At 43.6% G+C, this 15000-nt stretch overlaps 1 protein-coding gene across 4 annotated transcripts in view; it reads left to right on the top strand.

The window, feature by feature from the left end:
• The window catches only part of lamc3 (laminin, gamma 3), a 128935-nt gene that overhangs the window by 82386 nt on the left and 31549 nt on the right, over nt 1–15000 (top strand). For all 4 annotated transcript variants that reach the window (XR_006021659.1, XM_042059660.1, XM_042059659.1 and 1 more), the window contains exon 12: nt 2667–2924. Coding sequence is in view for 3 of the 4 variants with exons in the window: in XM_042059660.1 (XP_041915594.1) it covers nt 2667–2924 (258 nt within the window). In the remaining variant the exon portion in view is untranslated. The remainder of the gene's footprint in view (nt 1–2666; nt 2925–15000) is intronic.

The raw sequence follows: 15000 nt of genomic DNA, 5'->3' as shown, positions 1-15000 counted from the left end.
AGACATGGAGGGAGGACAGAGAGAGAACGAGAGAGTGAAGAAGTGATCTCAAAGGAAGGGCAGGCCCTTGTAACCTTCAGCATGTTCAGCTCTCCTCCCTTCTCCATTCTCGCATCCATATTTATTGAATTGATCAGGGATTCTGTGTGTGTGTGTGTGTGTGTGTGTGTGTGTGTGTGTGTGTGTGTGTGTGTGTGCATCTTCATGCAGGTTAATGGCTACATGTGTGTATTAGAAACTCAATATTACAGCTAGCGAAAGAGAGAGGGGTGGGAATAGATATGCAAAACAAGTTTGTCATAATTAAGGGACAGCCGCTAGAAAAAAAAATATATCCATATGTAACCCCTTCTAAATGGGCGTGCATGTTACCAGGCACTAAAAGCAATACCAAGGGCCCTATCATGACAGTCAAAAGCGCATCGTCACTCTTCAAAAGCTTATTCAAATTTAGTAGGATGTCCAGTCCACAAATGGGAGGGTTTTCGTTATCAAACGTCGAGTGCATGGTGCAACAAGGTGTTCCTAGGATTTTTAATCAGTCATTGGTGTGTTTGGGGCGTAACATCATTTAAACCAATGAGAATGACATCTGTCATTCCCTTTAACTGCGCAAAGCGTGATGTCAAATAAATGCATCGGGTATTTTGACATTCAACGGCGCATTTGAAGGAGGCTGCTTGCGAGACTGTATTGTCTGTCCATAGTATTGCTTTGGCAATACTGTTAAACTGTCTTGCTAATAAATGTTTGAATTGAATTGAATTGAATGTGAGAAGGAGGTAGCGAGAGATAGAGAGTGAGTGAATAAGTCATGGTCTAGCTCAGTGGTTCTCAAATGGGGGTACGTGAAGGCACTCCAGGGGCTACGTGAGATTTTAAAATATAAATGTATTTTAAAAGTAGGATCCATGCAAAAATACTTTAAAAACAAATATTTAATAAATATTTCAGGAAAATATAAGTTCATAAAATGAATTTTATATTTCAGTAGGCTATTCAATTTCATTATCCTAAAAACCCAGAGTACCCCCCATACCAGAATGGTTCGATCCAACCTGTCACATGTCACCCGCCATCACCTGTCAATCACTGTCGTTGTTGAACCACGAGTCGTGGTTGAAGCGTAGCGGTAATTCTTGTGAAAACACGGAGGGACAAGTGGCAAAGAAGGCCAAACCAGAGCCGGCAAACTTCCGTGCTCTGTTTTAAGTCTTTTTTTCTCAACTAAAAATGCTTTGTGGTGGTTAGGGGGTACTTGGCTGAAAAAATATTTCACAGGGGGTACATCACTGAAAAAAGGTTGAGAACCACTGGTCTAGCTAACTATACTCTGGGAGAGATATAGTGATAGAGGGAGAGAAAGAGAGAGAGATTTTAAACCATACTTTATTCCAGTTTTACAAAACCAAAAACAGGTCAATCAATCACTCTTTGTCATCACAAAGTAGAGATATGAAAAAGATAATAAAACCATTTTTCTAAAAGATGGCTAAAATGCAATTCATTTTCAATCACAGTGCAAAGTGCTTGTTTGTGTGGAAAGAGAGAGAGAGAGAGAGAGAGAGAGAGTAAGACATAGTCACAGTGCCCTGGGGTCTAGCTACCCACACTATGGGGGAGAGAGAAAGAAAGGACCTGCTGAGGTGAAATTTAAATCACCTCAATATGAACATACACTCACACACACACACAGATACACGGACACAACCGCATGGACACATGCCCACACAAGCACGGAAACACACACACACCAATTTCCTGAAAAGAGAAATGGGAGAGGGAGAGAGAGAGAGAGAGAGAGAGAGAGAGAGAGAGAGAGAGAGAGAAAGTCATAGTCACAGTGCTCTGGGGTCTAGCTTACTGCACTCGGGCATGCACCAAGGTTAAAGATGAGGCCACAAAGAGACCCAGGGGAAGCGTGGGCAAGCTGCAGCTAACAACCACGCTAACTAGCTAAGACATGAACACACACATATATACACAAAGGAGACCTTAGTACAACTTTAAATGCTACCTTAGTACAATTATAAATACTACCTTGCTATAACTATAAACACTACCTTTCAAGTACCAACAAGAGGACATGAGTGCAGAACAACCAGAGGATTAGAGTATGAGGATGAATTGAGTATGAGGATGAGAGGATTAGGATGAGTTGAGTATGAGAATGAGAGAATTAGGATGAGTAAAGTATGAGGATGAGAGGATGAGTTGAGTATGAGGATGAGGATGAGTTGAGTATGAGGATGAGAGGATGAGTTGAGTATGAGGATGAGGATGAGTTGAGTATGAGGATGAGGATGAGAAGATGAGTTGAGTTTGTGGATGAGAGGATGAGTTGAGGATGAGAGGATGAGGATGGACGTGCAGAAGGTTAAGTACCAGCCAGGGGAGTAGTCAGAGGAGTTAGTGATAAAAGGAAGTATGTGGTGAGTGTGGGTTAGGCATCTTGGGTTTGTTAGATGTATTAAGCTGATGATGCATGGGACAACTTTTTGAGCAATGTTGCTTGGCAATGTTCCTTATGATTGTGGTTGTGACATGCTCTGGCAGCACTTGGTAGTTCATTCCACTATCAGGGAACCACAGAGTTCTGCAGGGTTCTGTAGAGTTCTGCACATTTCTCACCTATCTGCTCTGTGCTTTTTTATCTCCTTCCTCAGACACGTCCCAGCTAGCTGATGTGACTCTGGGTTCTGCTCAGACGGTTCTGCAGGGTTCTGGTTCGTGGTCCGGAGGTGGCTTGGCGGCGCCGGTGTCAGTGTTGTGGGTGGAGGAGTGTCAGTGCCCGCCGGGCTTTGTCGGACACCATTGTGAGCTGTGTGCTCGTGGCTTCACCCGCGAGGTGCCCAATGGAGGACCCTACGTACGCTGCGTACCCTGCAACTGTAACGGGCACGGAGAATGCCACCCTGAGTCAGGTGAGAACAACGCCCCTCCCTAACAGGCATAGAGAATACCACCCTAAGACAGGTGAGAGAATGCCATCCAGAGACAGGTGAGATAATGCCACCCTGAGACAGGTGAGGGGAATGCCATCCCAAGACAAGTAAGAAAATGCCACCCTAAGACGGGTGAGATAATGCCATCCCAAGAGAAGTAAGAAAATGCCACCCTAAGACGGGTGAGATAATGCCACCCTGAGACATGTGAGGGGAATGCCACCCTGAGAGAGGTGAGATAATGCCATCCTGAGACAGGTGAGATAATGCCACCCCAAGACAGGTAAGAGAATACCACCCTGAGATGGTGAGAGAATGCCATCCTGAGATGGTGAGATAATGCCACTCTGAGACAGGTGAGATAATGCCATCCCAAGACAAGTAAGAATATGTGGTAACACTTTACAGTAAGGGTACATGAATTATCATGAATTCATGCATGAATTAATTCATGATTTATGCATTACTTCATTCCTTTATATCTTATGAATCATCAGGAATTTACATGAGTTCATAGTCTCTCATTAATGACCTCATGCATGAACAACACATCAACTAAAGCATTAGGTACGGTGGGTCCATCATTATGATTTATGATTTCTTAAGCATGATCATCATGATTACATGTATGTCAGGTTAATTACTCCTGAGTTCATCCTGTTTGTGGCCCCTCAACTAAAGTGTGAACAATGGTATGTGTTTAGAGAACTGCACTGCAAGTTGTGTTCAAATCAGAATTTGAGTAGTGATGACATTTTTGGCAGAAAAAGAATCATTCATTCAAATCATTATCATTCTCAATAAATCATAAATCATAATGATTTGCTCACCATACTTAATGCTTTGGTTGATGTGTTGTTCATGTATGAGGTCATAAATGACAGACTATGAACTGATATAAATTCCTGATGATTCATGAGATATTAAGGAATGAAGTAATGCATAAATAAAATACATAAATCATGAATTCATGATAATTCATGTACCCTTACCGTAAAGTGTTATCGAAAATGCCACCCCAAACGGGTGAGATAATGCCATCTTGAGACAGGTGAGATAATGCCATCTTGAGACAGGTGAGATAATGCCATCTTGAGACAGGTGAGATACATCCCACCCTGAGACAGGTAAGAGAATGCCATCCTGAGACAGGTGAGACAGCTGTTTGGGTAAAGAGGAGTGGGGCATCATCGTCTGTCAGAGAAAGGGTTAAGAACAACACTCTTCCTTCTCTTCTCTTCTCTTCTCTTCTTTTGTCTCTCTTCTCTGTGAGGATGGTGCAGCGGTCTGACAAACCGTCCATCTCAGTTTGATTCCCAAACCCAATGCTGCCTATCCCTGCTAAAAGGGTCTGCTAAATTCCCCTCGCTTTGCTTGACTGTACTTTTCCACTGAGGGAGGTACTCCCAACATGGCTCTTTCCTCTCTCTGCTGTTCCCTCCGTCTGCCTATTACTATCTTCCCCTCTGGTCCTCTTCTCTCCATCTCTCACTCTGGCTTTGTTTCTTTCCTTTTCTCTGTAATGTGCCATTCTGTTTTTATTCTGTCACTTTTTGGCCTTAGACTGTCTGTGTTCCTTTCACTCACACACACACACACACACACACACACACACACACACACACACACACACACACACACACACACACACACACACACACACACACATACACACACACACTGTGTTCTTTTCACAGACAGATTTATTGTCTTCCTACTTTTATTGATCTGTTTCTTTTTCTTTGTTATTCTCTCTCTCTCTCTCTCTCTCTCTCTCTCTCTCTCTCTCTCTCTCTCTCTCTCTCTCTCTCTCTCTCTCTCTCTCTCTCTCTCTCTCACACACACACACACACACACACACACACACACACACACACACACACACACATACATCCCACAAATGTCCATTTCTTGTCTAGTCACAATGTCTCACTTTTTGGTTTCATTTTGTCTCTGAAACTTTTACATTTTTGTTCTTCTTCTCTCCTGCATTCTTGAATTTCCCCTGGGGATCAATAAAGTATATCTATCTATCTATCTATCTATCTATCTATCTATCTATCTATCTATCTATCTATCTACCCAATTCCTTTCCTTTCTAACCCTTTCTGTATCACTTTTTCTTTCAGATACTATATGTGAGAAAATGTCATGTTATCCATATGTGAACTAGATTTTATGGCAAAGACAGCATCTCTCCTTCTCATCGTGTGTGTGTGTGTGTGTATGTGTGTGTGTGTGTGTTTGTGTGTGTGTGTGTGAGAGTGTGAGCCGGTATTACATCTTTGATGGGCCACCTGATAATTAGCCAAGCTAGCAGCCTGTCATCTGATCACAGCTAATTTGGGCTGTAGGAGGTGGTGGTGGTGGTGGTGTGTGTGTGTGTGTGTGTGTGTGTGTGTGTGTGTGTGTGTGTGTGTGTGTGTGTGTGTGTGTGTGGGGCCGCTCTGCCCCCCTGGCAGGAGTCTCATTAATGTCACCCTCTCTCTCTAGAGCTTTCTCTCTCTCTCTCTCTCTCTCTCTCTCTCTCTCTCTCTAGCACTTTCTCTCTGTCTGTCTCTCTCTCTCTAGCACTTTGTCTCTCTGTCTGTCTCTCTCTCTAGCACTTTCTCTCTTTGTCTGTTTGAGTCGCTGTTTGTCTGCATCTCTCTTTCTGTCTTTCTCTAGCTAATTCTATCTCTGTCTGTCTGCCTTTCTCTGTCTGTCTCTCTGTCTGACTATCTCGCTCTCTTTCTGTTGCTCTACCTTGAACTGCTTCTCTCCCTCTCGCTCCTTCTCTTTTCTTCTCTCCCTCTTCAATCTCTCCCTCTCTCCTTCTCTCTCCTCTCTCTTCAATCTCTCCCTCTCTCTCCTTCTCTCCATCTCTCTCTCTTCAATCTCTCCCCCTCTCTCCTTATCTCTCCTTCTCTCCCTCTTACATTCTCTTCTCTTCGTTATCGTCCCGTTTTTATGCCCTTCCACTCCCTCTCATCCTGCCCTATTGTACGGGCTGATCTTATAATCTTCCTCTCCGTGGTGCCTCATTCAGCCTTCATTCTGTTGCCCTCCCTCTCGCGTTCTTTCACCCCAGTGTCACCGCTTTCCCTCTCTCTCTCTCTCTCTCACCCCACTGTATCCACTCTCTCTCTCTCTCTCTCTCTTTCATTAATCCCCCACTCTCTTCCCTCCATCCGTCTCTTTGCCGTAATTGCTGTCTCTCTCTAATAAGCCAGGAATTAGAATTCTATCGTTCGTATTATGAGCATAATATGTGATTAGTTCAGAACAGGACTCTAACATTACAATTTAATGTCAGACAAGATTTCCCATCTCCTCCAGGAATAAGGGAGAAACAGGGTGACTATGAAATATAGAGTAGTGGGAGAGATGGAATGATATATATATATATATATATAGAGAGAGAGAGAGAGGCAGGAGACCAGAAGCAGAGAGAAGGGAGACAATTAGATAAAATTGGGAGGAGGAAGAGAGAGAATGTAGAGAGAAAGTTTGTGGGAGGGCTGGAGGAACAAGAGAAGGTGGAGAGAGCAAAATGGAATAAATGAGAGAGGGAGAGAGAGAAAGAAAGAAAGAAAGAAAGAAAGAAAGAAAGAAAGAGTGCTTGTTCCGGGAAGCCTCCCCCTCCTTGGTCCCGGGAGAGGGAGGCGGAGAACTCTTTTATTTATTTATGAAGCTTTTGAAACTTCAAAGGCGATCGGGTTTCAATCTCAGCAGGTTCCTTCTCAGGGACGTTTAGCATGGCAAAGTCGCCACAGGTCCGTAAATAGAGCCGGCCTTGAGAAGCTGGGCCCCACCGGAGACACGCTCTCACTTATCATTAACACACACACACATCACACACACACATCACGCACACACACACACACACACACCTTCCCTTACTCTCTGATCAGCCCGGTAACCAGGTCTGCTGGCTGGCATGGCGGAGCTCAGAGCCGCGTTGATTTGTTATCGTTGTAGATGAAGGGCACAATCCAGGTGTTGTTCCGGCAGGATCCACCTCACTCATTAGTATTCATGTAGTGGGCGGGTCTGTGGTGTGAGCATCCAAATGAAGGCCTAATTAGTCTAGTAATTATCTAACAGCTGAGTCACAGTGCACAGGATTCCGTTTTTTGTGCTTGTGTTTTGTTGAGGATATTTGCATGTGGATGGGATGGGAGAAGAGTGTGTGTGTGTGTGTGTGTGTGTGTGTGTGTGTGTGTGTGTGTGTGTGTGTGTGTGTGTGTATGTGTGTGTGTGTGTGTGTGTGTGTGTGTGTGTGTGTGTGTGTGTGTGTGTGTGTGTGTGTGTGTGTGTGTGTGAGAGAGAGAGAGAGAGAGAGAGAGAGAGTTTACTTGGCTGTACACAAGTCGCTGCTGATTTATTTACACGCTGTCTTTTGTGTCATTTCTATTTATTCTCGCAGCAAGACAACAGATTGGAAATGTTCATATTGTTGGTGGAAAAACACGAGGCAGCATTTTGTGGAGTGTTACACATACAGGAAGAAGTATGTCCATCACATACACATGGACTGAGAGAGTGTGTGTGTGTGTGTCTCTGTGGAGAGAGGAGAGGAGAGGGGCTGAGAGGAGAGAGCACGTAGGTGAGAAGGGTTTTTTGGAGAGGAAGTAAACACATAAAGTGCTCGGGACTGCAGTGAGAATGAGATTCATTCATCATTTAGACTAATGCTAATGCTAATGCAATGTTAGCTTACCACCATGTTTGCTTCCATTCTCACACACAGACTAGCACAAGGGCTGCTAGCGTATTGTAGCATAGTGTTTACAAGCCTGAGATTGCTTCCATTCTCACACACAGACTAGCACAAGGGCTGCTAGCGTATTGTAGCATAGTGTTTACAAGCCTGAGATTGCTTCCATTCTCACACACAGACTAGCACAAGGGCTGCTAGCGTATTGTAGCATAGTGTTTACAAGCCTGAGATTGCTTCCATTCTCACACACAGACTAGCACAAAAGCTGCTAGCGTATTGTAGCATAGTGTTTACAGGCCTGAGATTGCTACCATTTCTCACACAGAGAACAGCACAAGAGCTGCTATCGTAGTGTAGCCAAAGATTGTATATGGCGGAGCAAGATATTTCATCAGGAGCCAGAAAGATGGCGCCACCTTGAGAGAGTTTGCCCAGTGCCCACAATGAAAGATGGCGCCACCCATAAAGAACCCCTTAACTCATTGAATGCCAAGCTGTTTTCGGGAGCTTTGTCCTAGAGTGCCGGCAATCTAGACCATTGTTGATTTTGTACAGCCACAGAATATTCTGTGTTATAGCTATGAACACATACAATAGCTCGATTAAAAGGTGAGACTTGGCTAAGCTCTCGGTGGGTGCAAACCGTGTATTTCAACACGCCTCTGTTCCTGAGAAATCCTAAGCTAAACAGTGGCTAGTTTTCATCAAAATCGCTGTTTTTTTCTAGAAATGGAGATATAACGTCTTTCATGATATATGAAGTGTTGCCTGTTACTTACTTGTGTAAACTTTCCAGGAAGTGATCAGCGAGACCTGGCGAGACTGCCACCTAGTGATAGACCCACAAAAATGGCCTGGTTTTGACCTGACGTGCATGCGTCACTGTTTCGACCCAAAGCGGCAACCGAGTTATGATAAAATGTCCAGATAAAATGTCCAGATTGTGCATTTTCATGAGTTTCACGATCGTCATATATTTAATTTCCATTCATTACAGAGTTCCCAAAATCACATATAAGGAGTGTTAGAGTGTCTAGTTTCGTAATTAAAAAAAAAAAGCTAAAAACGTAATATTACGTTTTTGGCACTCAACGCATTTGGCACTCAATGAGTTAAATACCCAGCCACATCACTCTACAGGTGCGCACAATAAACCATTTAACACTGTTGTGCACTGACTACACAGAGTCTGATTGGGGCATTGCATCATAACACACACACACACACACACACACACACACACACACACACACACGCACACACACATACGAGCATGCACGCACACACGTGGCATTTCAGAAGAGAGAGCAAGAGAGAGAGAGAGAGAGAGAGTAGGCGAGAGTTCTCCACAGGAGTTATGCCCATTCATATATCTTTCCTCTCGCTGTTTTAAAAGAAGTTGGAGGGGTTTTGTATCACCAAGCCCCCAAAAGCCCTTTTCTTCAGCGACCATGACATTTGGCACATACAAAAAGACGGTGAATTATTCAGAAAACTGCAGAGTGCCATAAATGTCAAGAGGAGGAGGAACAGCGCAGTGTGTGAAAGTGTGTGTGTGTGTGTGTGTGTGTGTGTGTGTGACTAAAAGAGTATGTGTGAAAGAGTGTGTGAACTCAAAGCAGAGAATGCAGCTACGCAGGGTTTTGAAATGAATAGCCCTCAGGGCTAATTTTGCTTGGTAAATACACATACATGCAGACACATTCCCTCTCTAGAGATTCAAACACACACACACACACACATACACTCACATGCACTCAGAGGACACTCAAACAAAAATACAAATTCTCCATTTCACCAGATTCTCACAGGTGTTGGAGAAGGCTTCCACTGAATGGTTGCTTGTATTCATTTGAGTGTGTGTGTGTGTGTGTGTGTGTGTGTGTGTACATTTGTTACAGTAAGACCACGTGCTAAATTCTGTGTACATCTAGACTTATTAATCTAGGAATGGCGCAGCAGGTCAGATCATCTAGTCAGACCCCTATAATCTTGCTTTCCTCTGCAGGTGTGTATGGTCTGTAGATGTATGGGAATATACTGTGGGTCTGTTATCCATACTTTTAACTGTACATATCATCATGTGTCTGCTTCAGATTATATGCATGCAAGTGTGTGTGTGTGTGTGTGTGTGTGCGTGTGTTTGTGTGTGTGTGTGTGAGAGAGAGAGCGAGAGAGAATATGTGGGTGCGTGTGTGTGTGTGTGTTACCACAACTTCCTGAGAGTGGCACATCTGTTTTGTGTTAGAGTGGAGGCAGCAGAAGCATCTACGGGGGCAGAGCAGCAGATGGAGGTAGCCTCCTCTCTTACGCACGCACCACACACACACACACACACACACACACACACACACACACACACACACACACACACACACACACACACACACACATACATACACACACACACACATACACCCCCCCCCCACACACAAACACATAAACACACACACACACACACACATCCACATACACCCTCCCACACACACACACACACACACACACACACACACACACACACACACCCATGCCAAGAGCAACAGAGAGCCCTCTGACTCTCTGCTTCTCAGGGCCATGCGGAGGGTTCTTTACATTCCTCTCCCCTCCGCCAGGGGTCATGACCTGGCGCATCTGGTCAGACTGCTAGGAGAAAGGAGGATGAGGAGATGTACTAAACCTAACCTCTCTCCATCAGAGGAAAGTCCAGATGAAAGGTGTCGACTACACAGATTTTCTTTTCTTTTATTTGTTTCCTTGAGCTGCTCAAAGGATCTCTATTGTCCGTGTAGGTCAGTGATTCTATCCTATCAGTGATGTAATTAAAGGACCTATAGTTTGGTTTGTATGGTCTGGTTTACCGTTTTTATTTCTCTATATGTGGTCACAGCACACATATATGCTCTTTCTCTTTCTCTACAACTCTTTTTCTTTCTTTCTCTAAACCACCAGGTTCAGCAAATTGCTTGTCCTTTCAGCAATAAAGCTTTTAAATGAAAGAGACAGCTTAAAACAAGGAACCTGATGGTCTATTCTGTACAATAATATCAGGCTGCTTCCTTTCTCTTAATTCTTAATGAAATTTCTTAATTTATTACAATGCACTGGATGAATCACTGCACTGGATGAATTTTAGGCTAATTTATTGTCTGTGGAGAATGTGTGTCGAGTGTGTGTGTGTGTGTGTGTGTGTGTTTATCTATCTGTATGTTTTAATGTTTAATGTGTGTGAACCTTGACCCCCATGAACTTCCCTTTTTGGGATAATAAAGTTTGACTTTGACTTTTGTAGACAGAGACAGAGGAGAGAAACCTTCCAGTACATACACACACACACACACACACACACACACACACATACACACACACACACACAGTTCGGTTTTACAAATACACACAAGCATACCACCTTGTTTTCCCAGACCTCCCAAAGAGTGCAAATGAAATGCCTTCTTCAATCTAATTTGTCCGGATAAACAAACAGATCTCGGCAGACAGAGAATGGAGCTATGAGCGAGAAAGAGAGAGAGAGCGAAAGAGAGGAGAGAGAGGGAATAGAGTAGAGTGGTTGGGATAATATGTGTGAGACAAGTGGGGGGGGGTGGGGGGGGGGGGTTAAAAATGAGAAGAGAGGAGGAGGAGGGAGAGGAGGAGGAGGGAGAGAAGGAGAGAGACCCTTTCACCTATGTTGTGTTAAATTATAATTAACTATTTCGTAATCAGAAGAATTATGACAAAGCAACAGGATACTGCAGAAGGTGTAGCTTTAATCCAAACAGAGTATGGGTTCGCGAAGCCAACTACAAGCATTATGTCTCACACAGCTTATATACCTCTTTTCAGTAGCATCACTTGTTTTTCACCACTCAGAATAGAATAGAGCTCCTATGTCCTTCGTGCCTTGTATGGTAATACATATTTGCCTAGGTAGTTATTCTATTTCTACAAAGGACCTTTGACCTGAGCTGAACGACTGCTAAGGATGTCCAGTTTCTTCTATGCATTCATATCCTTATAGGTAAACCTCTGGGGCCCTCACTTATGCTATATTTACCCCTGCTCTTTCACAAAACAGAGGACACATAGTATCCCAATGTATAGAACATCTTTTTAGCATTACTACAGAATATCTTATGAGGAGGCTTTATAAAAAATCACCACACCTACAGCTTGGTTCATCTTGAGGAGCTCTCTCATCCCCCACTCCTCCCTATTCCCCATCTTCTGCCATCTGCAGTCAGAGGGAAAAGAGAAGCCATCCCTCAGGAACATAGGCCTCTCTCTCTCTTTCTTTCTCTCTGTACCCCCCACTCCCCCCCCCCCTCCTCCTTTTTCACACACACACACACACACACACACACACACAGGAAAATACACACACTGTCCCACAGGAAGCCAGGGCTTACTTTGACCCGACCTCGTTTATGTATGTGAGAATGTCTATGATCTGTTTGGTGAGAGAGAAGAAGTAAAAAGTGGTTACAGCAAAGTAAAGAGCGAGAGAGAGAGAGAAATTAATGCATGAGCCAGAAAGAAAGTGCAGAAAGGGGTGTGGATAGAGGTTGAAAGGAAGGCAAAAATGGAGAGAGAAAAAGAAAGAAAGAAAGACTGTAAGAGGAGACTAAGAAAGAAGAGAGCTGAGGATAACTCAGTCAGGTATCCGAACAGGCATGAACAGGAAACCCTGCAGACAGGAAGTAAAGAAAGCTGTATATCAACCAATAACAGAGGCCCTATACTCTCAGCATCCTCTTAACCACTCAGACTGAACACTACTGAGCTTACACCCTCCACTTGTAAAATCATTTGCTGCTTTAAGTGGACAGCTAATAATGGATCTGCGCTAACGCTAGTCCCGTTGTTCTCATAGTAAGTGCTTGGTTTTGGGTGATGGATGGCTGTGAATTAGCTAGCCCACTATAGAGGCAGTAATGATCTTTCGGTGGCACTTCATGCTTCATTAGGTATCAGCATAATTACAGTGCGAGCTCCGCTAATGGACTTGATATTCTCACGCGGCTCCGTTGTTTCTTAGCCGGGGGAAACAGACGCACAGGCCTGGAAATGTATTTGCCACTTAAATGATGAGATGGTCTTGTTTAAAGAAGAAGAAAAAAAGATAGAGAAAAAGGAAGAGAGTCAGTTAAAGCTCCACTTTGTAACTCTAATAATTTCTTCACCAACTTCTCACTTTTTTGTTGCATTTTCATCTACGGAGCTCCCCCTACAGTTTTGGGGTGCATATTTCACAACCATCTCTTTGGTCTTTTCACTGTCTTTGCCATGATTGACATCATAAAAATGAAGCCATCACTGCTTGTTCTTATAGCTAGCCGGCATGGCTAACCGGTGCTTGAGGGGGGCATGTGTATGTCCAGAGAATTTTAAGCATTTTGTGTTTCTCGCTCGTTCTCGCTTCTCACGGGACTTCCTGATTCAGACTTTGCCGGTACGCAGATGCAGATCTTGCCAGGCTGGTTTTCTGCTAGGAGACGGTAGGGGGAGCAGGGAATTCCATTTTCACCACAACAGGTCATTTAACCATCACCATGATTTCTAAACTGTTGAAAAAGTTGAAAATGTTACATAGGGGGCCTTTATCAGCTAACAGAGCTGTACAGAAAGGTTTAAATGGAGAGTGAGTTAACATTCCTGACGGAAAGGTTAACACAGAGATCTACAGTGCAGTATAATGCAGTTAGTTAGCAGTTACAATAGAAAGCAACATTACATTACATATAAACCGATGTATTGTTTACCATTTAGCTGACACTCTTATCCAGAGTTGAACTTAAACTAAGTAATTACAGGGACATTCCCCTTGGAACAATGGTAACATTTCCTTGGATTAAACTCCCAACCTTGAGCTATTCCATTTGAAACCCCCTAATTTCTGCATCAACCCAGCTACAATGCAGATAGTAGCTAGCTAGCGGCCTAGCGCTGCAGATGGAGAGGTTAACATGGAGGGCTATGCAGCTGTGTGAGTGAAGGGGATGTTGTGGTGAGGAAAGGACCAAGGGCAGTGTGATTTATTTCTGTTGGACACAGGCAAATGTCTTTTGTGATCAGTGTTGCCAAGTGTTTCTCCTCAGGTAGTTGGTCAGCTGCAATAATGATAATTTAATCATTTCTCATTTTCTTGGGTGTTGGTCCGGTTCTAATGACCGTCTGATTGGCTTAGCCTCCAGTAAAAAATGTCTGAGTGTGAGTTATTGAGATTGTGTGTGTGTGTGTGTGTGTGTGTGTGTGTGTGTGTGTGTATGTGTGCACGCACGCTCCATCCTGAAGAGGACAGAGGAGAAACTTGTTATTTTCTTTCTCCGAGTGCTTTTGGGCATGCAATGCCCATGAATTGTCTTTGAATTCTGACCCATAACTCTTTTGTGTTCCCCATATCCATAGTGAATGCGTTACACAATGCATATTTGTAGATATATCACAATATGACAATATGTTCAAATAAGGACACTTAATGTGACCCTATAAATGCAGCCATGATCCCTAAAGACCAGGTGCTATAGCTGCCATGTTGTGCCATAGATAAAAAAAAAATGGCTATGTCTATGATGTATGCAACATCCTTGACCATTGTATAGAATATAAAAGGCCACTGGTAATAGTCATGTATCTGTTTATCCAAATATCCATCCATCCATCCACCCATCCATTCATTCCTTCCCCCCATGTGTTAATTCAGACCCCGATTCATTAACTCATCCATTTGGTAAATACACTGTTTTCCTTTCTTGGCGTGTTGTCATGGTAACGGCTGAATTTAGAGAGGGTGTCAGGTGCGAGGGCTTTCCTTCTGTCTGCGCCATTTTTCTTTAGCTGCAGCTTGGGGTGGTGGGAGCCGGTGATTAACATTCCTGTCATGGAGTCTGGCCTTCTGTGTGACTCAGTGTGTGTGTGTGTGTGTGCCCCTATGCTTGAACTTTCTCCTGTGTGTGTCATTATCTCTCTCTCTGTCTCTCTCTCTTTCTATCTGTCTCACTCTTTCTCTCTGTCTCTCTCTCTCCCTTTGTGTGTGTGTGTGTGCATATTTGATTTTGTTTACATGTTTGTGGAAAAGTTTCATTTGTCCTTCACACAGCTGCTTATCATTATTCTGGTCTAAGCCGTCCATGTCACAGACACACACACACACACACACAAATATAGTGTTGGCACACACACACATAGTTTTGCCACACACACACACTGCATTGGCGCACTTAAACCTATGCACACACAAACTATATGAATCCATTCATGTCCGCGCTATTGATTATACATTTATTAGCTCTCCTCAGTCAATCCTCGACTCAACATTTCTGTTCTTTTGTCCAGTATCAGCCTCTCCCATCCACCTCC

Source organism: Alosa sapidissima, chromosome 13 (genome assembly GCF_018492685.1).
Source record: "Alosa sapidissima isolate fAloSap1 chromosome 13, fAloSap1.pri, whole genome shotgun sequence".
Taxonomy (NCBI): domain Eukaryota; kingdom Metazoa; phylum Chordata; class Actinopteri; order Clupeiformes; family Clupeidae; genus Alosa; species Alosa sapidissima.
This window is presented reverse-complemented; position numbering and strand designations above follow the sequence as displayed.